Raw genomic sequence first — 26617 nt, forward strand, 5'->3', positions numbered from 1 at the left:
TATTATTCTGTTGCCATGGGTCTCAATTCTTCACGATCCTGGACCATAGTCTTTAGGCTTTCTTCCACATTTATCGTGTCCTACGAAAATGGGAGAAATATTGAAAATAAATAAAAACTGACTTTTTATATCATGGTGGGTTTGGACTGAAACCTTGAACGTGTGGTTTTCATAATCGAGTAAAATATCTAAACCACATGCCTATTTAATATATGCTTTGGAAGCAGAAACGTTGTAGTATTTTACCACATGTCTGGCTCAAAGATTAGCATAAAAGCCTGGGGCTGTGTACCACATAACCTTGAATGATCTCGTAGCGCGGAGATCGTGGTAGGCCCGGAGAGGGGGCCGAATGGCAAATGCGTCCCCTCTCTGTTTCCAACATCAACGAATTGATAATGGCGGCACGGGGAATTGCGTTGGGAAGGATTCTGAGGCTGTGCCGGGGCTTTGGGAAGTTGTGGATGTCTCTTCTGGCAAAAGGAAGGGAGGGACAACACACCTTCGTCATCCTAGTCCAGCCTAATGCCTCCCTCCCAGTTGATGCTGAGATCAGAGTGGGGGACGCTGAGATAAGAGTTGGGGGGCAGGGGGCGGGCAGCTGGCACCTCCCAGTCCGAGGGGAGCAGAGCGGGAAGGGCGGTAGAGGGAAGCGTGTTCCCAGAGAGGGCCCCAAAATCGGTAGGACTTGAAGAAAAGACAGCGTGGAGTTTCGGGCAGAAACTGGGGGAGACCCCTGGCTATACTCGCTTGATAATGAGGAAAAATGACTCGGCCAGACGTTAAAGTCGCTATGAACACATGAATCGGGGTGCTGCGGCATACCCTAAAACAAAAGTCCTAATTCTCCAACAACGGAAGCCTGAAGTGGAGAAGACCGCCGTCTCCCTACAAGTCTTGGCTACTTTATCATCAGATCACTTAAATGGTGACCACCCGGAAGCCCCTGGGCTTTGTGGACCCCGGCCTTGTATCAGCCGCCTCTGGAAAGCGGACGTGTCTCTCCTCTCTGCTGGACGTCTCCTCACCGCACGGCTTAGATAACACACTCTCATCCTGTCCGTTGTCAACTATGTCAGGAAGGATGCTTGGCCTCCCGGATACCGCCGAGCATCAGGGGTCTGGGGTCCAGCTTTGTAGGGGCTCCCCAGAAAATGGACTCCGATTTCCCGCCTGGCCGGTGGAGACAGCTGCAGACACCTGAGCCCTTCTAAATTCGGAAGAGGAACAAATCTGCTCGATATCGTCACTCGCCTCACCCCTGCATCTCAAGAGACATTTGAGCCGTTGTGCATCCATTGGGTACAAGGGTCCGGATCGCCTTGGCCCCTGCGTTTAAAACAGCGCGACTGCTGTGTTTCTTGGAACCACCGCTGAGGACAGAGGCGCGCATCCATCCGACTCCCCTCCCCTCTGACCCGCTCGCCCAAAATGCACCCCCGTCAGCCATCTCCTGTTGCAAACAGCTTCCAAATGTACAACAGTTGAAGCTGCTTTGAGTCCTTTTAACCCTTTGTCTGCTCAGGCTCCGCAAAAATAATTGATGACTGATTGGCCCATTAACCTTTAAAAAAAAAAAAGTTTGACAGCCCAGACTTGTGTAACGAGGAGGGATTCCTTGTGAAATCGGTCTGATGGCTGACTTGCTTGCCCCTAAGGAGGCAAAATTAGCCCCACGGGGCCTCGTCTGCATAGAAACTGGACGCAATTAGTGTAATATCCGGTGTTATTAATGTCGTTTGGAATAATTGGGCAGGTTGATTTCGACAGGTTCATGGCGCTAAAATACTATTATAGTGGACCTTTCCGCAGCTAACTGTTAAACACGGAAAACTGTTCAAATCCCTGCGAGCCCAATCACAAAACTTTATTCAACAGCTCAGCCCCGGAATGTCATGCAGTGAGACAACACAGTTCTTCATCAAGGGCTTCGGGGTGTGGGTGGCGCTCTGATTTGTCCTTGTCGAGGGGCCGGGGATTGGATTCTGCCGATGACGTTGTGCATCTGAGACCAAGAAAACACGCTCGTAATGTCCGTGCCCTCAAGACTCCTTGCAACCTGAGTTCTATTTTTACAGGATGAATTAAGTGTGAGCCGCCATAGTCGTCACAAACAGGCGGTTTGTATTAGCGAAATGAAACCACTCGAATGGAAAAACGGCAACGGTACCTTCCGACGGCCCAAGTGCCCACTCTGCACATTTTAAATGAGGGTGGCAGGGGAGAGTAATGTCCAGTCTGCCTCCCTGACTGGCCTCACACTGCCGGTTATTCTTGGTATGCATAAAACTAAAATGTCACCGTCGTCACTTCACGATGTGATGGAATCCTTCTGGCCTGGCGGCGACCTGAATAAGCCAGTATCATCTGGTAGAAATTCTCTTCTGAACGTGAGGAGGAACGTATTAGTGTTTGTCCCTACAGAAGAAGGGAGAATGTGGGGGCCCGGAAATCGGCTGTTTACTTCATCGGTGCAAATAGTCGCTTGCCGTGAGCGAGGACCAAGTCCAGAGATTAACCAGGCATTGACCTAACAGGATGGCCGGTGGGCAGGTCGGTGCCCCCCACCAGAGCGAGGCCTTTTCTCCCCTGGATTGGTCAGGACTGGCTTTGGAAGCGACAGAAATCCAATTTAAAGGAGCTTCAACCAAGAAAGGAAGCAGGCAGGCTCACGCCAACTCCAGCTGGCTCCGGGGGCCCCTGCACCCCGGAACCGGGAGCATATTGGGCACTTTCATTCTTCTCACTGCTAGACAGCGGCCTTCTCACGTTTCGCGGGCAGGGACTTCAGTCCCAGAGGTTTTCCTTGACGTGGAGGCGCAAAGGCTCCTGTACCCGCAGGGCGCATCTTACCAAGTCCCAGGTTAGAGAGGAAGGTGCTCTGTGGCCCCAACCCAGCTACGGAAACTTGGAGAAGGAAACGTGGCACACGTGACCCCTACTAGATCAGAGAAGAGCAGCCAAGAGCACCCTGTGCTCGGATCGTCCTGGCATAGATGGGACTGTCCCTCCTCCCGGTGCTGACTGATCACCAAAGATGTCAGCTGGACAGTCCCCGGCTCATGACTGTCACATCAGGACCTCATGTCACGGGAGCTGTGACCACAGCAGGGCAGATGAGATGGCTTCTGCTAGCCGGTCATCCTGTCCCTCGACCTTTTCTAGACAGGACCAGGTTCAGAGTCGTCACTAGTGACAAGCTGGGTAGAGAGTTCTGGGAAACTCCTTTCCAAAGACCCACTACCTTGGGGTGCCTGGGGAGCTCGCCCAGTTGAGCTTCCAACTCTTAATTTCAGCTCAGGTCCTGATCTCCTAGTTTGTGGGATCGAGCCCCCCTTGGGGCTCTGCGCTGAGCATAGAGCCTGCTTGAGATTCTCTCCCCCTCCCCCCGACTCATGCGCTCTCTCTCTCCCTCAATAAATAAGAAAAAAGTAAAAGACACACCACCTTGACTTTCTGACATCGGTAGCAGAAAAAGGCAGTGGGAAGTAGGGAGCCCCTTCTGTCTCCCACCGGACACCTCATGAGAGTTCCTTTCCTTTACATGTTGGTTATTAAAGGGCACCTGGGTGGCTCAGTTGGTTAAGCATCCAACTTCGGCTGAGGTCATGATCTCACAGTTTGTGGGTTTGAGCCCCTCATCGGGCTCTGTGCTGACAGCTCGGAGCCTGGAGCCTCCTTCGGATTCCGTGTCTCCCTCTCTCTGTCCCTCCCCAGCTCGCGCTTTCTCTCTCTCTCTGTCTCTACTCTCTCTCAAAAATGAATCAATGTTAAAACGTATATATATTTTTTTTTTAAATGCAATTGCTCTCTAATCCTTGTTCTTTTTTTTTTTTAATCTTGGGAGGCAGAGAAAAGCCATACAACAGGTATAATTCAGTTCTGAAATTCTAACTATATCTGTGAGTGTTAACATATTGCTCTCCCTCCAAAAAAAAAAAAAAAAGAAAGAAACACGTAAAGACAGTAATATCTGGGGAAACGCGGGATGCCGTAAGCGTAAGCTGGGCGCCTGCGGCGGGTGGCGGGTGTGGACCACAAGTAGTAGACCGCGTGCCCAGGTTTCAATCCCTTATTCAGGAAGCGAGGCATCCCAGCTACCCAGCTTCTGATAAAGACCTCTCCCCGCCAGGGCCCAGAATCTACAAGAAGGCTGAGTGGCTCCCCTGCTGGGGGTGCCTCTTGCCTGAGACAGCGTGGGGTTCCATCCTCCTTGTCCACAGTGAGCTGGACCCCTCTCCTCCGGGCGGCCCACCTGGCAGAGGCCGGGCCCGGCATCAGAGGCACCGCCAGCTTAGCCCTCGGGAGCCTTGCTGGAGCCCACAGGGGCAAGACCCGAGCGTCTGTCTTCTGCCAACTCTAGGCCCGGGGTTCAGCTTAAAACGGAAACAGTCGCTGCAGAATAGCCTCGGGGATGAGTCCTGACGTCCACACCTGCCCCGTGACGGAGGGGGCCTCTGTGCGTGCTCCCATACGCCTTAAAAACAGCACACACGCAGACCGTCACAGTGATCAGTCACGACGCTCACTGTGGCCCCACCTGCCGTCCCTGTTCGTGGCTTCGTTATTTCTATAAGCGGGTGCCTTCCGAGGCGGACAGGCCCTCCCATGTAAAAAGCACGCTGTCTCAGACGCATCGGGGTTTTGAGTGTGGGTACAGTTGGGTCTGAACTGGGTCGTGAAAGTTCCTCGTGCTCTCCAGGGTTCTTCCGGCTGTTCGTCGGCCTTTCCTCAAGAGCGCGTGTCCGCCAGGCCCGGCTCCCGGGATGTCCTGCATCCGTTTATTTGCTCTTTGCTCCGTTGAGGCTTATCGGTGCTTCGTTATCATCAGCAGGCCCCGCCAGGGTCTCAGCTACCAGGAGGCGAGGCGTGAAACCCGCCCCGGCCGCTTGCACACTCTGACCCGTCACCTCGAAGCTCGGGACGGGGTCCGCTCCTCGCCACCTGTGTAATGAGTGCAGGTTCCAGGCGATCCTTTATATTGTTGCTTTTGGGGAGTTACCCGCTGTTCTCTATATCTCTCCTTCCCAACCTCTCAGATGGAGAGAAATGTATTTATAAACAGATATATGCAAATATGATCTCTGTTTTAGGGTACAGAAATGCCACCAGCCTGGGTTCAGGCCCTGCAGCAGGCAATGTGCTAACAGCTCAGAGCCTGGAGCCTCCTTCGGATTCTGGGTCTCCCTCCCTCTCTGTCCCTCTCCAGCTCACGCTCTCTCTCTCTCTCAAAAATGGATCAATGTTAAAAAAAATATATATATATATATTTTTTTTTTTAATGCAATTGCTCTCTAATCCTTGTTCTTTTTTTTTTGCTGGTGGCATTTCTGTAAACTGGTCTTGTATCTTGTCCATGTTCTATGTTCTTATGTCTCAGAATTTGTCAGTTAGTTGAGGTTTCCTACATAAACAGTCTTGTAATCCACGAATTTGTGTCTTTCCAGTCTTCAGATCTTCTATTTCTCTGTCTTGTCTTACCACATTGCCCCGCAGGGTCGAACAGAGGCTGTTACGATGAGCTGCTTTGCCTCGATCACCCTTTAAATTTTTTTTTAATGTTCATTTATTTTTGAGAGAGAGAGACAGACAGACAGATTGCAAGCAGGGGAGGCACAGAGAGAGAGAGGGAGACACAGAATCCGAAGCAGGCTCCAGGCTCCGAGCTGTCAGCACAGAGCCCGACGTGGGGATCGAACCCACGAACCATGAGATCATGACCTGAGCCGAAGTCAGATGCTCAGCTGACTGAGCCCCCCAGGCGCCCCCACCTTGGGCACCCTTTAACTGATGTGAAATGAACTCTTCTAACATTTCATCGTGAAGAATAATGACGCGGTGGGGTGCGGATAGGTGCGCTGTGTCCAACAGAAGGACAAAGCGTTCCTAGTTTGATAAAAGATTTCGGTCACGGTTATTTTCTTATTTGAGTGTTTCCCCCCCTCTGATTCGGAAGGTGCACATTCTGCTGCTTTTCTCATCAAGGTCGACCCTCATGTTCCATCACGTGAGCCTGACTTGCCCAAATCCTACGTCCGTTCTCGGCCTCCCTGCAGAAGCATGTGCCGCCCTTGGACACGTCGGCTCCACTCGCGCATCTCTGATTCTTTCGTTTTCCCTAAAGGAGACGTTATTGTCAGAAGTAGTTTTTGACACAGTTTTTGCTTACACATATCGACATATCTGTCTATTCATCTATACACCAGTCCTTCCCTAGCTCTCCCCTTCTTTCTAGAATCTTCTGAAGCTTATCTCAGTAGTTCCTTTAGCGAGGATCTGTTGATAATAGGCTTTTTCCATAGTTCTTTTTTTTAATGTTTTATTGTTTTATTTATTTACTTATTTATTTAGAGCGCACACGCACACAGGAAGGGACAGAGGAGGGGGAGAGAGAGACTCTGAAGCAGGCTCCACACAATCAGTGCGGAGCCCCATGCACAGCTTGGTCCCACAGCCGTGAGATCATGCCCTGCACCAATACCAAGAGTGGGATGCTCAACTGACTGAGCCACCCAGGCATCCCTGTTTTTTGGGGGGGGGTATTTTTGGTTTTTTTGTTTTTCTTCCTGTATAAAATATATTGCATTCTTTTTCTTCACGGAAGGTTCTCCTGGGTCCCAAGTCTACACTGACGTTATTTTCTCCCGGGACTCTGAGGATATTATTCCTCTGTCTTGCAGCTTTGATTGTCACTCTTGAGATGTCCATCATCCATATGGCTGCCAGTTTGGTTTTTTTTTTTAAGAGCAATCCACCCTTTCTTGCTTTGTGTTCTTAAGGGCCTCTTTTTGTCTTTGGTTTTCCACAGTTTCCTAAGCTTTTGGTGTGGTTTTCATTGCTGTGATCCTTCTGGGTGGATGTCATTTCCGTGTCTAGAGCTCCGATCGTTTCACAGCCCCGCGCGCCTCCCACCGTTTGCCCGGCAGTGAGATGTGTGTGTCGCACCTTCCCCGCACCCGTCATTTCTGACCCACAGGGTCCTTGCTCATTTGTCTACCGTTTCAGCCAGTCCCTCCAGGTCTCTCCTCTCTGCACTTACTGCCCCCCCCCACCTCCTTCTTCTCCCCATCCCTGGTGGGCTTGTTTCGTTAAAACCGTTATAATTTGAATTTCCAAAAGATCTACCTTTTTTTAACGATCTGCCTGATCGGTTTTCATGGTCTCCTTTTTTTGAAAATTTAGGATCCCGTGTTTTCATTTCTTTAAACATTTTACGCATAATTACTTTGAATTCTGTACCTGAAATCCTCTGGATCTAAATCCGCTCCCCCGTCTCCCGTGTGTTCGGTGTTTTGGGTTCTGAGTTCATACGCGGGGGATCTTTGTGGAATGCTTTCCCTCCGAGGAGGTGCCAGGAGCCAAGGAGCTTCTGCAGACCTGAGCCCGTATCCCCTTCCTTTCCGGATCACTGTTGGGGGTGGGGGGGGGGAGGCGTGGGGGTAGCACTCACCTGCAGGCGTTTAAAACCCAGTGCTCGCAGTTCTGGTTTATTAATCCCTGGGTGTGATTTGGGGAGGGGGAGACAGGGTAGGCTACGGGCTTAGAGGTGATGCCTTCCTACACGTCCATCGACGCCGCAACACGTGTGTTTCCTAGGAAAGCCCCGCACACGCACACGTGTCTGCCGCATGACAGGAAGGTTTGGTGGGAAGGGGCGGGGTCACACCCAGGGGTGTGGAAGCCACGCCCAGGCCGATGCAGGAGCACTCACCTGCTGGTGTCGGGAGTGCGGCGCGCGTGTGTGGCATAAGCTCAGAGGGACCGTTCGGGCCGAGCCACGACTGGTGAAGTGGTCAGGTGAGGGCCGAAAGGAGGAGGTGGGGAGAGCGGTACAGAGCCGGCCTCCGTAAGCGGTGTTGAGCTGATTAGGGAGCAGTGGGGAGAGGGAGAGGATGGGATCTGGGTGAGTCTGAAGGCTTATGACTAGAAATGGCGTCGTGAGCATCGACAGAAGTCGTGAAAACCAAGGAGGAGCCTTCGGAGATGACAGCAGACGTGTTTCCACGCGTGCTAATTTGATGCGAGGCCAAAGTATCTAAAGAGTGTCTGTAGGCAGTTTTTTAAACCCCTAAGTGACTGGATTTGGGGGTCAGAGATACAGACCTGAGAACTGTCCGCATAAGTGAGAAGTGACTGTCTAAGCGTTCGAAGGAAAGGAGCCCTCAGAAGTGGTGAGGCACGGCCATGAAATAAACCCCCAGGGTATGTATTCACACCTGGCCGCGTGAAGAAGGGCCAGGGAAGGCAAGAAGAAGCTGTGATTTAAAAGATAGCGGAGCGCCTGGGTGGCTCCGTCGGTTGAGCCCCCGACTTCGGCTCAGGTCATGATCTCACGGTTTGCGAGTTCGAGCCCCACATCGGGCTCACTGCTCTCAGCGCAGAACCCACTTCAGATCCTCTGTCCTCCTCCTCTCTCTGCGTCTCCCTTGCTTTCCTCCCTCTCAAAAATAAATACACATTACAAATAACTTTAAAAAAAAAATAAAGAAAACTCTAGCTGAGTATGAAAAAGCTATGGCAGGACGGTACTGAACCCACCCATCCCTCCTTCCCCCAGGGCAGACGTTGCTAGTTGATTGTCGCGCTCGTTCTCCAAGAGCCTGGAGCCAGCCTTGGAATCCTCAACACGGATTCTTGGCAGCTGCCCAGAACTGTTTCAAAAAAGTTGAGAACTGTCCTGCATCCCTACCATAGCATCTCAGGGTAGAAAGGCCCTATGGGTCGCCTCTGAGATGCCAAATTTCCACCAGGCTCCCTTAGAAGAGGACACACAACAAGGGATTGAACTCCTCAAGGGTGCAGAGACCCAAAGTTGGCTGTTGCATCTGTGGACAGCCCCAAGGGGGAGAGACTCTTCTGCAAGTACAGACAGGAATATTTTGCGACCTAGAAGGTACTACAAAAGGAAACTTGTATCCGGTATAAGTAGACAGAGAAGACAGGTGGTGGAGTTGACCGTTGAGGTGATTGAGAAGCCACAGAGGACATGCTGTGGGGACAGTACATTTGGAAACTTGCAAGAAATGAACTCCGACGTCCCTGTGAATGCTTAAATGTATTTGTGCCCGAGAGGAGAGCTCACCTGCACAGGTGAGCCTTGTTCACGTAATTAAATAGGGCAAAGCCAAACTTCAGCACTTGAATTTGAAAGTTCTGCCTTCACATGGGGTATGACCAGCATATTAGTGGAAACGCTCAGTGCATTGGAACATACGCATTGGAACGCTCATACTGCATTGGAATGAAACACGAAGTGTCGATGTCCCTGTGTCACAGACCACATCCCTCCCCCCCCCCCATCATTGTTTTCACTGCTTTGTATTCAATCATCAGCTTTGTATCAGTGTGTGTGTGCCCGCCCTCCCGGCTCCGGACCGTGTGTCCTGCATGCCAGAACCCTTGCCCCCTGCGTGGTAGCCGGCAGCCATGCGACTGAGCCCCAAGGCGAGCTCAGTTCCCTCCCTTCGTTCCAGAAGATGTAGCCTGTGATTCAGGCTAGAAAGCTTTACGGCAGACCAGTTGTGCAGAAATTTAACTGGGAAGCTAATGGTTGTCATTTTTTTTTTTTTTTTCTCACTGAAAGACCCAATAAATCCTGATCAGGGGGCACTTCTGTCACGCACTTGAATTTCACATATTCAGAAAAGCGTGAGCCTGTTGAGTAGATCTAATGAGCGGCTGTCACAGTCCACCCGTGAATTAGCACGTGTTCCTGACGGCCCGGCGGTGACTTAGCTCGTTCTTTCTTATCTTGCCTACCAGTTCCCTGGGAAAGTTTTGCATAAAATGCATGAATTTGGGGCTCTGTATTACAAAATCCAGTGTGGAAGACGTTGTAATTTATAGCGTTAGGGACATAAAACCGTGTGGATCAAAACGCTGGACGTTTAAAAATCCACGGATATAGGGTCTCAGCCAATAACCGCAAAGGTGTGCTCGCGGGTCAGTCATGGACAAACCTGTTGGAAAGTCACAGCTGGTTTTGAAAATGAAAATCCCAACAAGGCCGTGAGTGACCGGGGGCGGGGGTCCTGCGGACGCCCCGAGGCTTCCTGCCCCACCTGTCTTTCCCACAGCAGGGGCGGTGTTCCACTTCTGCCTAAACACGGGAGTCGGTTGTTCTCTGACTCGGAGCACAATACATTGGGGTAAAATTTCTGACGGCCCCCCTCACTTTCTGAACTCTTATCACTAGCTCTCCAGAACTCAGGAGCCAGAGAGACCCAGGGAGTGTGGGATGATGCTCAAGGACCGTGCAAGCAAGCAGAGGACCCCCTGAGGCTCCACTGTTGTGTTCCCATGGCCCGCCCCTTCCCCTTCCTGGGACATCCCCACCATTCCTTCCCCCAAGCTTTCCTGGGTCTTCTCCAAGCAAAGCCCAGCTTGGGGGGGGAGGGGGGATGGGCTTCAGCCAGGGCCCGTCCTGACCTGCACTCAGCCCCGCACCCCGGCACACACCCTCATCACACGAGCCTTTAACGACTCCAGGATTGTGGCGGACCTTTGAGAAGCTAGGGGAAGCCGTGGGCCTTCTTGCCAGACGAACCTCATTCACGTGCCCTAAGGCCGGGCGCGTTAATCGGAGAAGGCTTTCAGCAAGTTTTGCCGATGGACGTACCTTCGGGTGCTGTTCAGAGCGAGGTCCAGCTCCCCGGCGGGCTGAATCCGAAAACTGCAGCAACGGTGACTTTACTCAGAGCACGATACCGTGAGTCACCAGAACGTGTCAAGATTTTGCGTAGAAGCGTCACGGCCCTGTTTCCGAAGCAGGTTGTGGTCATTTAGGGGAGTGGTTCCCCAGAGCAGGCCATGCATTGAGAATCCCCGGAGAGGGGTTGGTGGCATCGAAGGGTCAGGCGGAAGGGGTCTCTCCGCCTCAGTGGCTGAGGCTGCTCCTCTCCTGACACAGAGGGAAGCAGGGAAGGGTAGCTGGAGAAGTCTGCGATCGCCCTCCAGAATGGAATGGCTCCCTTATCTCGAGGCTCAGGGGCTCCCGGGGAGGCAGGGCTCTGGGAGGGAAGCCCAGAGGAGGCCGGGCTGACCCGGGCAGCAGGGAGCCGGGCAAAGGTCAGGGGCTGTGAGGGCTGCTCAGGAGCTGGGCTAGGGGAGCTGAGAGCGTGCGAGATGGGGGGTCTGGTGCCGTAGACGTGACCGCGTGCAGAGCGGTCATCGAAACCATGGTCTGCCGCACAGGCCATAGGTGGTTCTCATCACGAATACCACCTTCTCACCGGGCAGTTGTCATGCAGCTTCACGAGCTTGGTGACTGGAAACCACAAACCAAATGAGGTGTTGTGCCTGTAACTCGTGCTCAAGATTTCTTCGTGGCTGCTGGTAACTGGTCACGCGGTCCCTTTTTTCTCTGTGGCAGTAACGAGGGGAGGGGGTGAGAGAACAGAGCGTCTCCCGTGGCCCAGGCCCTGTCAGCCTCAGTGGCACACGTCACTTAGCCGGTGGGTGACACTATGGAGTAGGTGACCTCTCCCCCCATCTTCAGGGTAAGCAAGTGAGCCTTGGAAGAGTCGAGACTCTGTCCCAGAGACCCCACTGCGGCAGGTGCTACAGCAGGGTTTCGTGGCAGGTCCCCCTCTTCTCCGTGCGGACGGTCGCCCCACGGCAGCCGTGAAGTCGCCTCCCAACACCCGGAGTCCCGCCCGCTCTCCAGGTGGGAGGCGATAGGACGAAATTCCGCCGCAGTAGCTCTTGTCCCGTCAAAGAGCAGAAACCCGCAGGCATCCCCGTTTGCCGCTGCGGTATCCGCGGATCTCCACGCAGACGCTAAGAGAAATCAAGAGTGTACCCCGACATTAGCGGGTATTAACTTAATTTTCGCCCCACAGATACCTCGACGGTGCAGCGAGCTGCAGTGTTATTTTTCCCGCAGTCGCTTCCTCCGTGCCCAGCACAGAGACGCTGACATCACTCACTGGTTTTCATTTTTCCTCACCCCCTGAGCATCGATTGAACCCCAGCTAACCCACGCTGGCTTTAGGAACCAAACCTTGAGTGTTTGGAGGTCGGCGGATTCAGATCTCCGCCGCGTGTGCTGCTGGCCCCATGCAGGCGCGATTGAACCCAAAGGCGCTTTTATGGCCGAGGCCCGGCAGAGGGGCCGCGGTCGCATGAAAGCTAAAGTCTTCATCCCCACCACTCTGTGTTTCAGAACAAGAAGAAAACTTTGAGTTTATCATCGTGTCCCTCACTGGCCAGACGTGGCACTTTGAAGCCACCACTTATGAAGAGCGAGATGCGTGGGTCCAGGCCATCGAGAGCCAGATCCTAGCCAGCTTGCAGTCCTGTGAGAGCAGCAAGAATAAGGTAAGACCCTTAGCATGCCGCCCCCCGAAATCAAGAGCCGCTGATCGTTAAAGGGAAGTGAAGGCCCCGGAGTGATGCCCCAGGGAGGGGAGGCGTCATGTGATGTGTGTGATGGGCAAGACCCAGTTATCCTTCCTGAGCCACAAGCTGAATAATTGAAAAGATAAAAAAAACACTTTGTGTCGACATGTGTCGCGTGTTAGCATCCTCGCTCAGCCGCGGCCACGTCCGTGCGGCGGCACATTCTAAACCTTCTCTCTCTCAGCGAATCCCAAATGTAAAGCGTTGACCTCCTTGTGGTGCACGATGGGATCTTTTAGTTAGGCTCACGCAGCCACATTGATTTTGTTTTACGCAGAACATGCTCGGGAGAAGAGGGGCAGACTTAAAACTTTAACCTGTTCCCTCACAAGTGCGCCAAATTCAAACCCATGTCAAGGTGGAAGACCCAAGTCATTACAGATGGGCGTCCGGGAGGAGGAGAGGCGCGTATGCGAGCGTCCGGGGAGTTTGGCGAGGACACCGTGTCTGTCGCCTAGACTCTGCTGATGACGCCCGATACGTGTTTTATTCGGTAACCCAGACGGGATTCTTGGCAGTCATTGAGCCAGAAAACAAACAAACAAAATTTAAGCTGCATTTTCTAGATCCCTCCGGCGATACTCCTCCGAGAGGACTCATCTTTCCCATGAGGGCTTCCCTCCGATTCCTGATTTTAGTGGCCTAGATGCTTTCAAACCCTTCTCTGGGACATTTTAGAGTCTTGAAGAGCATTTCGATTGTTCAAACTACGATCAACCGGAAACCGAGAGGCAGAGGCAGAGTATCGCCACCCACCTGCGGTTTCACTCGTAACCATTTAAGGAAATTTCTGCCGATGATTTATGCTCAGCTTTGTCATTGAGAAGGGAGTCTGTCTTTCAGGAAGGTGGCATGTCCTACTTGATCACCCTCTTTAACCAGGGTAAACCAGGCCACAGCCATGATTATTATAATGCGATTTGCTTCACTTCTGTAAAGATGTTTTTTACCCAAGGTGGGGAGAATCACCGCCTTTCCTTTCCAAGACCCTTGGCTTTACTGAGTCACATCCACAGATGGGGACTCCTGAGGCGAATGCGGGGAAGCTTCCGGATCTCCTCGAGGGTGGGGGTTGGTGACACACGTCCCACACAAAGCATGGGAGTCTAGTTCCAAAACCGGAGCGCAGAGGGCACGTGGCTACACAGACAGACGCATCCCCAGGCTTTGTACACAATCACAGTATTTCAGGTTAGGCTCTGAATCCAGCCCACATCGTCCAGATTCAGGAAGAAGCGAATCTCCCGTTGCCTTTTTTTCCATTTCACACACTTGCCAGACCCTTACCAGCTCTTTGGGAGAAGAGACGGCGTCACTTCTGGGCCTGACGCAGACACCAGCCTAAAATGCTGTCCCTTTCTTCTAGCCGTGTGCACCCGGGCAGCGGTCTCCCGGGGGGCGGGGGGGGGGGGGGAACCCATGGAGCACCAGGGGGGACGAGGTCGCACCTGTTCACCTTGGATATTTGAATGTCAGAGTGCCCAGCATGGAAATCCTGTCCAATTTCCCTCCCAATAGCTGGAGGGAAAATGCAGACCTAGTTGAGAATGAACTCTTGAGAAATTGTAGCTGCCTGTGGGTAACTCAGAGTTGGTGGCGGGCATAGGCATACACACACACACACACACACACACACACACACACACACACTGCGGAAGTCGGACAGGTAGACGGACGCAGGTAGGCACATGTACACATAGTCCAGATGCCAACGCAAATTGTTAAATACACTTTGAATACTTGGGTGTCTAACCAAAGGGATTAAAATCCTAGTGCATTGTGTTAATTACATAGTAGAAGTGAATAAATTAATAATTCATGTTGCTAGGTAGTGAGCACTCAGTCGTTTCCCATCAAACAGGTGACATGAGTTGGTTCAGCTTATGCATTCTGACATGAAAATCAAGCTTATTTTAAGTGTCCTCTGAAATTTGTTTGGGTTTATCCCAAATTAAACTTATACACCATAAGCCTTTAAAAACAGTACGTAACACCATGGGGGAGGGGAAGGGAGAAAAAAGGAGGGGAAGGAAAAAAAAAAAAAAGAGAGGGAGGGAGCCAAACCATAAGAGACTCTTAAAAACTGAAAATAAACTGAGGGTTGATGGCGGGGGGGGGGTTAGGTGACGGGCATTGAGGAGGGCACCTATTGGGATGAGCTCTGGGTATTGTATGGAAACCAATTTGACAATAAATTTCATATTTAAAAAAATAAAAACAGTACGTATCCTGGGGTGCCTGGCTGACTTAGTCCATAAAGCATGCAACTCTTTTTTTAATTTTTTTTAATGTTTATTTATTTTTGAGAGAGACAGAGACAGAGTATGAGTGGGAGAGGGGCAGAGAGAGAGAGAGAGAGAGAGAGGGATACACAGAATCGGAAGCAGGATCCAGGCTCCAAGCTGTTAGCACAGAGCCTGACGTGGGGCTCGAACCCATGAAACATGAGATCATGACCTGAGCCGAAGTCAGACGCTTATCTAACTGAGCCACCCAGGTGCCCCAAGCATGCAACTCTTAATCTGAGTCCTGAGTTCAAGACCCGCATTGAGTGTAGAATTTACTTAAAAAAACAAACAAAAGTTAGCTTAAAAAGACAGTACATATTGTTTCTCCGAGCACCTCTGCTTCCAAAAATTTGTCACTAGTAAGTAATGACAAAAGCAGGCAAAGTTTTAGCAATAAGCAAGTTCTTTACAGCACTGTTTACCCTGGAGAAAAATTGGAAGCCACTAAAATGTCCATCAAAGAAAGCTTCATAAAGAAGTTCTTGTAAGTGGAACAACAACTTCAGATGATGACATTGGAGGACAGCATGGTGGCATTGAGAAATGACAGTCATTAGGCTAAAAGGCAGATCTAGGGGTACGTGGTTGGCTCAGTGGGTCGAGCGTCCGACTTCGGCTCAGGTCACGATCTCGCGGTTTGTGAGTTTGAGCCCCGCGTCGGGCTCTGTGTTGACAGCTCGGAGCCTGGAGCCTGCTTCGGATTCAGCAGTCTCCCTCTCTCTCTCTCTGCCCCTCCCCTGCCCACACTCTGTCTCTCTCAGTCTCTCAAAAATAAACATTAAAAAAAAATAAACTTAAAGGGCAGGTTCTAAAGCAATATATGCCGGCTTTTTCAATAAGTACGTGTGTGTGTACAGATCGTGCTAGAAGAATAGATATCAGAATGTTAATAAAACCGAAGTATGGACGATCACATCAACATTTACAAATTTTATATTGTTCCTTTCTCCCTTCTGTATTTTTTTTAACGTGTTGAGGGAAGACAGTTACGTATCTGTTTAAAAACAAACGCTGCTCCCTGCCCCCACCCGCATTGGTGACCTAGTTGCTGTGGCAGCCGAGATAGTCTCCATATGGAAAGGGAGTCTCCAAGGGACAAAGCGTGGTTTGGACGTGGCTTCCCGGCGAGGAGCCACGGGCTGTGTCTCACAGCGCTGACTGAGCCCCGACCCACGGCTTGTAAAGCGGCTTCTCATTCTCTCACCTTTATGGAAGCAGGCACCCGGCAGGGCGTGTTAACCAGCGGCAGCTGGTCTGCGCCGACTCTCGAATGACCCAGAACTTCCCTCCGTCCTCCTTTCCGGTGGAGTCCTCTCATCTGCTAGGTCTTGACCCGGTGCAGGAAGCCTTCTCCATCAGTTACGCTTTTTGCCCAGAGACCTCGGGAGAGGAAGGGACGGCTCGAAGTGGCCCTCATCCTGTATCTGCTGACAGACGGTTTGGTTTTTCCCCGACGTCTCCAGCGGACGTGGAAACGTGTCCCGGGTTCTTACCTCTTGCATTTGTGTGTCTTCCTCCATGCACAGTCCCGACTGACGAGCCAGAGTGAGGCCATGGCCTTGCAGTCGATACGAAACATCCGAGGGAACTCCCACTGTGTGGACTGCGAGACCCAGAGTAAGTGTGGGCCGGGGCGGGGGGCTGGGGGGCCGGCAGAGGGCAGCGGGATGGTCCGGCAAAGCCCCCATCACAGCAACCCCACTTCTGTCGTTTGCCGTGTGAGGGTTATTGTGTCACGTAAGGGCTTTTAAGGAATTGACACATTCTCGCTTGGATTTTACTTTAACACCATATCCTTCTCCCGGAAGCCCCACTGATGGCACTCCAGGTCTCGCTTAGGCCTCAGGCCTCGGCATTCCGAGGAACGGCAGTCACCCCACGCCACGGGTTGGCCGCGCGCCCGGATTTCTGTGCCAATCCCAGGAATTAACCTTTTGCTTAATCAATCATCATATGCTTGTTTGCTTTTCCATAAAAATACAGTCCGTTGTTAATTCCCGCCCAGAGATTTCTGGAGTTTGGTTTTTTGTTTTGTAATTTCAAAATCATTTTGGCATCAAAACAGTTCTCTTTTTTTTTTTTTTTTTTTTTGCAATGTTAAATTCAGTATACGCTAAAGCATCTGATTGAACTCCCAGACTTCATAATTACTTCTTGGTGCCTTGGAGTAGCCCAGTTTTACTTCGTGCTTCCTGCTGTCCAGTACGGAATATGCTTTTCCCTCTGAGAAAGTCATTTTGTTATCTGTATCCTTGAGGTTAAAGACCGACTTCTAATTCTCTGTACCCCCAGCCCTCAGCACAGCACTGGGCGCATTCGGTAGAACTTTCTCCGGCCATGTTTTGTGTCATGAAGGTGTGTTTTGATGAGAGGGAAATGCAGGTGAGACAAGGTGAGAGGCCTTGGCACCGGCCGTGGTGTCACCTGGGAATCACAGGCGTGTGATGCGGTCCTGGCCGTCCCCGAGCCCGAGCCCGGTGGGCGAGGCGGGACCCAGAGACCACAGAACCCACCACCGCGGAGAAGGGCTGTTTCCGGACGCCCAGCACCTCCAGCCGCCTCTGTGCAGAAGCCGGGGTTTGCAGGGAGCGCGGGGCGCCGGTGGGACGTGAGCAGGTGGCCGCAGGAGTCGTCATGTCCGGGGAGCAGTGGGACAGGCAGCGGAGTGGCGCTCACACGTTTACGACCAGCGTGTCTGCTGCTGGGTTGGAAGCTGGTTGGAGCTGAGGGGGGTGAGGGTGCTGAGTGGAGAACGTAGGAGCCTTTCTTCTTCATCCGTAGACACTGGGAACTCCTTCCCGGTGTGAGAGCAGAGGTGAGATGTGTTCTGAGCCGTGCGGCTTGGAATCGAGCCATGGAGGGAGGCAGAGGCTGCCGCGGGGGGTGGTCCCGTGCACAGAACAAGCAGACGCGACCTCGGGGCTGTCACAAAGGAAAGGGGACGTGCTTGGGGCGCCTGGGGGGCTCAGTCGGTTGAGCGTCCGGCTTCGGCTCGGGTCATCATCTCACTGATCGTGGGTTCGAGCCCCGCGTCGGGCTCTGTGCTGACGGCTCGGAGCCCGCTTTGGATCCTTATCTATCAAAAATAAATAGATTTAAAAAATTAGAGAAAAAAAACAGGGGGACACATCTGCCCTGAGCAGCCACTGTGTTGCAAGGCAGGGACGGGAAAGGTCCTGAGGCCAGCGTCCACAGCCCCCACGTGAGAGAGGGTCTTGAAGCACTTCCTTGAAGCATCTTTTGTTTGAATTTTTGAATTTTGCTTTCAAAACGTGTCGGGAGATGAAGTTCCAAGAGAGTAGTTATTTGACCTGTGTGTTGTTATCAAAAAGTCTTTAGAGTTAGAATTCTAAAAGCACAAAATCTGAAAGCTGTTAGAACCTCCGCTAGGAAAGGCACCTACGATTGCTTCTGCCATATAGCTAGAGTCCTTGGAAAGGGCCGATTCCGTGGCTCACAGGTTCCGTGGTATGTGGTGCATTGGAGGCCAAGAGTCCTTTCTGAGAGCAGGTAGGTCACTCAAGTGCCAAGGTGTGGGGGGTGAGACACAGAGCAGCGGGAGAAGGGAGGCTGGTGCGGGGGGGGGGGGCGCCACCCGAGTTGGGGGGGGGGGCGCCACCCAAGCAGATATTCAGGGACAGAGGGAACAAGGAGAGGCTGAGTGTGACAGTTGCAGAGGAAAAAGAGATCACGGGATCCCATTCCGCAAACATCTGGTCTCCACCAGGCCCGCACCTGTCTTCTGTGATGCTTGTGACTGTAAATGCTGGTGTTGCCGTGGGCCCCACGTACAGGGGAGGAAATGGGGCGTCTGAAAGTCCGAAAATAGCCGATTTTGGTGAAAGTGCTGGGAAGTGCACCACCCACACCCTCATGATGAACTGTGAAACTCCCACAGGGCAGTTTGGCATCGTACATAAAAAGCCGTAAGCAAGTGGCCGCCCCACACTCCAGCTGTGCCCTCCAGGCGCCAAGCCCGTGGGGATGAGCAAAGGGCCTCAAAGACCTGGCTTCGAAGGTGTTCGACACAGTGCTCTTTATAGAGCAAAAAGTTAGAACATCCCACGTCTGCAAAACCGGAAGAACCGTTCGTGGGGATGTCTTCTCGGTGAAATAATGTGCAACCTGAACAAGTCGTGTAAAAAATACACGAATGGAGATGGAGACACTTGGGAATGTACTGGAAACGAAAAAGTATTTAGGCAGTGAGTCAAGGAGAGCCCAGTGAATCATTTTCGGTATTTAGGCGGAAAAGATCTGTAAGGATGCATTCCAGAACGTCGACCCCACTTGTCTCTGAGCGGTAGGGTCCTTGGTGACGGGGGTTGTCTCGATTATTTTATAAGTGAGCGCGGATGCGGAGGAAATTGCACACTGGGTGGTCTGTGTTTTGGTGTGTGCGAGTACGAGGTCAAACGTTAAACGTGAGAAAAGGCTCTTGTTTCTGGGTGTTGGAGAAGAAAAGCTGTCAAGGTTGCAGCTCTCTGCGCCCGAGAGAGCCTGCTTGCTCCTCACGGGCTCCTGTCCAGGGAGCTGGCCCTGCCTGAGCCTTCCTGGGGACCGCACAGGACACCCCCCAGCGCCCTGAGCATCCGAGCTGAGAAGTCATCTCTCACGCTTCCAGGGGGTCTGGCGGGAGGGGGCGGGCCTGCCAGACCACAATTGTGGCTTCCTTGGACATCACGGGGTCTGGGCTCCTGTGTTCTACTGATGCCATAATCCCCTCTTCAAGGGGGGCCTGGGGACTGGGCCCCGGGGGACTGTCATTGGCATGTAGCCGAGGCTGGTTTTTATTGTTCTTACTGACTAAAGGGCTTTCTTTTCCATTTTGTTTTCTTTTTTTTCTTTTCTTTTTTTTTTTTTCTTTAGTTGAGAAAAGAGAAATTGAGACAAGACAGACAGTGACTGTTTCTGGTCCCAGGTAGCTTTGTGCGTTCTCCGCTCTAGTCTCGCCATGCTGTGCCTGTCAGCTCCTTTGACTTCCAGAAGTTCTTATCAAACCACGATGCAAAGGAAGAGGTCCGTATCCGCCCCGGCGAGTCGCCTTCAGGACTGTGTACCATCGGCGACAGCATGGCTGTGCCTCTCTGGGAGCCCTGGAAGTGGCCGAGCCCCTCCACACAGCCCAGTGGCACCCCCGTGGCACTGCGGGCTGGCACGGAGCTTCGCTGGGGGGTGGCTGGTCACAGAGGGCCGACATGGGGCTCCGTGCCGGTCTGCAGGAACAGAGCGGGCCCTGCCTGGCATGTCCCATCAGCTAGCAGTGCCCAGGGGGTTGCCTCCTGGTTCCCTCCGTTGTCTGAAGGCAGAGACGCCCTAAGGGGCCCACCCCGCTGGGGTCCCTTCTCCCAGAGCTTTGGCAAAGGGCCTGGCTCTCGAGATAACGGTGGGTCAGTGCTGATGGCCGCAGGAGACACGGGCCACCCGGACGGAAGACTGTCAGTGCCAACGGTGCTTGATCTGTGGCCAGAGAGGGTACCGGTGCAGATGTGACGCCCACCTCGGAGAGGGACAGGATCAAATCCAGGGAAAGCGGCTGCCCTCTCACCTGTGATGGGGCAGGGCAGAGGCGAGAGCAGGGCACACGCTCCTGTCCTCCACCGCGTGGCTGGAGACAGAGGTGGCAACAGCCTCCGTCACCAGCAATGACGGTGACTACACAATGAACTGTCACAACATGAAGAATTTTTTTTTTCCACGTCCGGTTGCTTACTTTGAGAGAGCACATTTGCATGGGAGAGGGAGCAGAGAGAGAGAGGGAGAAGGAGGGAATCCCAAGCAGGTTCCACGGTGTCAGTGCAGAGCCCAGCGCGGGGCTCTGTCTCACACATCGTGAGATCATGACCTGAGCCAAGATGGAGAGCCGATGTTTGACCGACTGAGCCACCCAGGCTCCCCAAGCACTGTTTTCAATAGAAAGTACTTATGGATATCGTTAAGTGCGCAAAAGCAAGAGAAAGCTTTTTTCTTGCACGTGAATATGCACAGGTCAAAAAAATGAGTTGACCGTAACGGAAGGGGGTGGTAGTTCTAAAGTTTTCTTTCTTTGTTCTCTATACGTTTCTTTAAATGAGCTTATTGTTTTTATAATTATAAAGGGGTCTTAAGATTGAGAGGGACTTGAGGATGTGGGTTCCCCCCATTGGCAACTTATTGTCCCCTCTGAGGGTGGGGCCCAGTGGTCCAGTGGTGTCCAGTGGTCATGTGAGAGGAACGTTGTGGGAGGACCACTGTGTCCCGTGGTCAGTGTGGGAGGAACGTTGTGGAAGGACCACTGTGTCCCGTGGTCATGTAGGAGGAATGTTGTGGGAGGACCACTGTGTCCCGTGGTCAATGTGGGAGGAACGTTGTGGGAGGACCACTGTGTCCCATGGTCATGTGGGAGGAACGTTGTGGGAGGACCACTGTGTCCCGTGGTCAGTGTGGGAGGAACGTTGTGGGAGGACCACTGTGTCCCGTGGTCATGTAGGAGGAATGTTGTGGGAGGACCACTGTGTCCCGTGGTCAATGTGGGAAGAACGTTGTGGGAGGACCACTGTGTCCCATGGTCATGTGGGAGGAACGTTGTGGGAGGACCACTGTGTCCAGTGGTCACATGGGAGGAACGTTGGGCTCCAGATGCCACATCCCCTTCTCTGGGTGATCCCCCCTGGCTTGTGAACACAGTACCCCCCCCCACCTCCAGTTCAGTTGTGTCCCCGTAGGGCTTGGGGATTTCTGTGTCACTTGGGATTTGGGGCTGTGGAAACCCCCACCCACTTGTTCTTCCTGAGAATGTGCCAGACTGCGTGGAGACACTGTCCGCACAGCTGGTAGACCCCGGAACCCTGTTTCCCAGAGTGGGTGCCCGTCTGTGGAGGGAGTTTGGAAACCCACAGCATCCACCTCTTGAGGAGCCGCGGCCTTAGGATGTTTGTGCTTCTGGGAAATCCTGCGGTGAAGCTAAGTGTCAGACAGGGTCCGGACTCATCGGATGGCGGAAGCCTTTGTTTAGAACCCCTGCTGCCAACCGTCCACTGGGAACACGCTAAGGAAAGTCTTACCCCTGAGAGCCGTTGAGAACCCCAGAACTTGGAGCCCTGGCGTGGATCTCGCCAGCATGCCTGACCTTCATGGACAGGCTGGTAGAGGCAGCTCAGCCCCTCCACTGCCCCAAGGCCCCCTCATCCATGATGCCTTGCTGCCTACTCGGTCAGAGCTGACCCCTCCCTCCTGGCTGGTCTGCGACGCCCTGGATGGAAATCACTGGCGTGAACTCCTCCCGCCGTGTTGTATTAACGTTGTCAGTGCCTTTCTCTCTCGTGTCCCCCTGGATCTCAGGGACCGCCTCATTTATCTTTGTGGACCCCAGGCCTGCACACAGGAAGGGACACCAGCCCCAGTCCCCCATCTCTAGATGTCCCAGAAAAACCTAAAGTAGGAGCACGTTCAACCTCCGGCTTCTGTCGCTTGCTCTTTCCTGCAGGCATAGACAGGAACTGCAAATTACGTAACCGTCAGCCTGACATCCTTGGGTCTTTGCCCAAATGTCGCCTCAAAGAAGCCTTCCCTGACCACCCCTGGGTTTAAATCACACACGCGAATCCGGCTCCCTCTTCTGCTCCCTAGCGGGGTTCTCTCGGGGCACGCCCTTACCAACGCGTTGTGTGTTTGTGTGTGTTGTTCTCGCTTTTTCACTGTCGGTCTGCCCCGGAGAACCCAAGTCCCACATTTCTGTTTCCAGGGGTGTTTGTGTTCCGTTTGCTGCTCTGTCCCCCGAACCTGGCACGGAAACAGTGGTGGATTTGTGAAGGAATAAACGTAATTCTAGCCAACACGGAGCACTGCGTTTCCATGTGTGGTCACCTCACAGCATTTAACGCTCGGACAGCCCCACGGGGACGGGCCTCATTAGCCTCATTTCCATCCACGGCCTGGAGAGCAAGAGACACTTGCAAGGGGCAGACGGGGCAGGAAGGCGTGTGCTGACAGGCCCGTGGGGGTCCCTGCGCTGGACAGGGAGGGCCCTGAGGCCGGAAGTGGAGACAGGAGACGATTCAGAGCTGCCAGGCCGTGTGGCCTCACCTGTAGGCCTAAAGCGGCAGCCCAGGGCCGCGACACCCCAACACGTCCCGGGAGGTGCGGGGGGTGTGACTGGTCCATTCTGCTGGCGATGCTTAGCTGCTGACGCCTGCTAAGTTGTCGTTCTCGTCTGTTGGAGCAGAGGCAAGGCCATCCTTCCTGTGGCCCCAGCGGCAGGGCGCTCAGACAAGGCCACGTCCCTGTAGCCCTTGGACTTAACTGAGGTGACCCCAGGTCACAGCCATGCTTCACTCCCCTCCCGCCCTTGGTATTTCTGATTCTCTAGCTTTCACGGAGGTCCGCGTGCGGTCGTTGACTTGTGTCCTGTGCGTGCTGTCCTCCTTCCGGGGACACCACAGCAGGGAGGCCTCTGAAGCTCATGGGGGAGGGCAAGGCGACAGTGCATTGAGTTCTAAACCGGGGGTCGGGGGCGGTGGGGTCCTGTGCCCATAGGAGAACTTGGAGAATGGTTGCGGTGGTGGGGCGGGCAGTGGCACCTGGTGAGAGACTCTTCCCACGGCTCAGGTGAGCGGCATGCGGTGACCGTGGGGACAGTGTGTGAAAGTATTCACCAGCGGTGCTCGGTGATGGGTGGAGGTGGGCACGGGAACCTCATGGCTTCCTAGGACGTGCGCCCCGCCTCACGCCAGCCCTGGGGACAGGTCCCTTGCTGTCGTTGGGCTGTTCTCTCCACCTGAAACTACACACGGGGGCAAGCTATGCGGAGAGGTCACGAACGGGAAGAGGTTGGCGCCCCTGACCCTACCCCTTCCGCAGGGAAGGTGCTGTGAAACGGGGCACGTGTGGGGAGCACCGGGGACAGGAGGAAGGAGACGGACATCGAGAGACTGAGGTGCTTGGTGGTTGGCTGGCTGTGGGAGCGATGGAGAATCAGGGTCGAGTCCCAGGATCCCGGCTGAAATAAGTGGTGAACCGGTGCCACTTGCTGGGATGGGGTTGCCCCTGGCAGGAGACGACGTTCAGTGAAACGTGGACAGGGAGGTCCCTGCAGGATTTCCAAGTGGAAACGTATGACGGTAATCACATGTGCAGCACGGAGAGAGGAGCGTATATCTGTGTTCACTGAGGCAGATGGTATCTGTGGATAGTTGTTAACCATTGGGTAACAACGAGATCTGTGGGTTGCATTGAGTTGGCTTAGGAAAGAGCATAGAATCAAGAGACAAGCCTACAGGACCCCCTGAAGTAAGGGGCGGGTTCAGGAGGAAAAGTAGGGAAGGAAATCAAGATGGGGAGCCAGACGAGTGCTAGAAAGATCCAGGGAGGGTCTTTCTTTTACCGACCAAAAAGGCATCTGAAGGCAGTGTTGTAAGGAGGGCTAACCAGAGATCAAGTGAAATGATGGTTAAACACAGCCCTTCAGATTTTGCATGACCTGGTGACTTTGGCTGCCCTGCTCCAGCAGAAAGGTGGGGATAGAGGCCAGGTTGGGATCGAGAGGTACAGACACAGAGGTGGTGGGTGTAGAAGTAGGGCTGTGAAGAGGCGCAGCAGGGGTGTCCCGCAAAACATTCCCCACCCCACCCTCCTCTCTGATCATCCCACAAGGCCCAGGCCAGGCTTCCTCCATGCAGCCCTCCTTCTTTCACCTGTTATGGCCAACCTCTTCCTTCCCACTCTGCCCATACATTTACTCTTTAACTGTACCCTTCAGTGTTTAGTCTGCATTTCCTTACTCTGTTTATTTTTATGGTTGACTATTGCTGTCATTAGTTGGGACGTACGTTTCCTCTTCCCGACCGCAATGTCTCTGAGTCACGGACCTCTCTTCTCTTCCATCTCCCCCATGGTATCCATCACCATTTTCCATGGTGTATATGAGATACGAAACAAATGGCTGGCTGATTTCTGGTGAATGAGTACAAGGCCCCTCGACTCTTCAAGGGGACCTGGAGTAAATACCGATTATTCCTGGATGACTTAAGCCTCACTTGATTCTGTCGGTGGTGAAAGCCATTGGCTGTCAAGGTGAGAGCCATATTTGCAAATCCGCCTCAGCTCTAGAATCTGGCACGCAGCCAACCTGGGGCCTGCCTTCTCAGTCTTCCAGTGCTGCCAGCCAGTTTCACACTGGGAGTGACCCAGCTCAAGGGTTCAAGCTGTATCCCCTAAACTCATTCGTTGCCCTTGGTGCATCATCACAGCCTAAAGCGCTGCCATTCACTCTGCAGGTCAGGGTTGATCCAGCGAGGTCATCACCTAACCAGTGGACCCTGCCCACCATCTTGCCAGCAGTAGTAGATAAGTTGGAGTTACTCCAGTGGTCCCCCTTATGTAAGGTCGCTGAAAACCATGTCTTCATTGTAGTGTGCCTGCCTGCCTTTTGTCTTTGAAATCTGCAAATGCGTCCATCTTATGACTATTGAGAACTCAGATATGCCTGTGGTTGCTGAGGTAGTTGTTTACAAGGGATACCGTAGCGCTCTCGAGTGCTCTCTTTCCTTCCGTCAGCAGCCGTCCACAGTAGATGCAAGTCGTGTATGGTTCTTTTCCACGTGTATCTGCGCTCTCGAGAATGCTACTGTCGGGGGACTGGGAAATGCATTTCTCTGTCCAAATCAGTGCCGGCAGCTGTTTTTATCATGTAGGGAAATCCCTAGGCTTTGGCCGAAGCCAGATTGTTAAAAGGCGCCCCCAACATATCAAACCTTCTGAGATGCCTAAGACCCTATGGAGTCCTGGCCAGGGAGCATTTATTTCCAGGCCACGTGATTCCAGGGAGGGACTGCTGGGTGTGAGGTCTAGTAACTGGCCTCTTTGTTCCTGAGATCCTAAGGGCGGTTGGAATGAGTGGTGACGGTCTGACCCCCTGTTCCTCTTCCCACAGACCCTAACTGGGCCAGTTTGAACCTGGGAGCCCTCATGTGCATCGAGTGCTCGGGGATCCACCGGAACCTAGGCACCCACCTTTCTCGAGTCCGGTCTCTGGACCTCGACGACTGGCCCATCGAGCTCATCAAGGTGATGTCATCCATCGGGAATGAGTTGGCCAACAGCGTCTGGGAGGAGAGCAGCCAGGGGCGGACGAAGCCCTCGCTGGACTCCACAAGGTAGGGACGTGGGAAGGTGTATGGCTCGAGGGCATTCTGCCAACAGTTAGACAACTGGAAATGACCTTACTGCTTACCGACAGGCTCAACATGGATGGCCCTGGCAACCTGTAGGAATAGTGAGGAGCCCGCATAGAAATGTCTGTGTTTAAAATTGGTGTTCAGCAGACGTGGATAATTCAGACTCCTTAATTTTTTATGTTTGTTTTTACACCTTGGGGATTCCTCTCTCCCTCTTAGAAATGTATTAAGCTTCCGACCTTATGAATATATCACTTTAATTAATACATTTCTAATAGGTGTAAGCTGTGCTGTTAACACTAATTACGAATTTTTGATTCTTTAATGTTGTTATTCTTATATGTTTGATAAGCATCTGCTCAGTTGGTTTCCCTCGCCCCTCCTACACATACACACACCCACAATAAGTGAGTTTATAGTAACAAAATATATTTTATTTTCCTAAAATATATTTCTAACACATTTAATCAGCCAAGTTCGGCATAACGTATGGTGAGTCCTCATTAATGTTAATTGTTACGCAGTGTAAAAAACGCATTTATTTTGAGCCCATTTATTTTCTCATTTTTCATTTACAGCTATTATAAACCGTTTTTGAGTACACATACATATTTAATGTACCTAAGAGGTGATAAAATGGCATGTCTTCCGAGAAAGCCTGCTTCATCGAGGAGAGTGGGTCATTCCATTTCGGCGGGCGGCTGCCCCCAGGAGGAGGCGTCCAGGGTCACGTCTCCACCTCTGACGGAGGGGCAAGGGGCTCGCTTTCCGCTCTGG

The 26617-nt window shown here is 52.7% G+C and overlaps 1 protein-coding gene across 16 annotated transcripts in view; it reads left to right on the top strand.

Moving 5' to 3' along the window:
* The window catches only part of AGAP1 (ArfGAP with GTPase domain, ankyrin repeat and PH domain 1), a 540980-nt gene that overhangs the window by 454644 nt on the left and 59719 nt on the right, over positions 1–26617 (top strand). For all 16 annotated transcript variants that reach the window (XR_006221027.1, XM_042995745.1, XM_042995748.1 and 13 more), the window contains 3 exons: positions 12164–12318; positions 16214–16304; positions 25597–25819. Coding sequence is in view for 15 of the 16 variants with exons in the window: in XM_042995745.1 (XP_042851679.1) it covers positions 12164–12318; positions 16214–16304; positions 25597–25819 (469 nt within the window). In the remaining variant the exon portion in view is untranslated. The remainder of the gene's footprint in view (positions 1–12163; positions 12319–16213; positions 16305–25596; positions 25820–26617) is intronic.

The sequence above is a fragment of the Panthera tigris genome, chromosome C1 (genome assembly GCF_018350195.1).
Source record: "Panthera tigris isolate Pti1 chromosome C1, P.tigris_Pti1_mat1.1, whole genome shotgun sequence".
NCBI classification, from domain to species: Eukaryota; Metazoa; Chordata; class Mammalia; order Carnivora; family Felidae; genus Panthera; species Panthera tigris.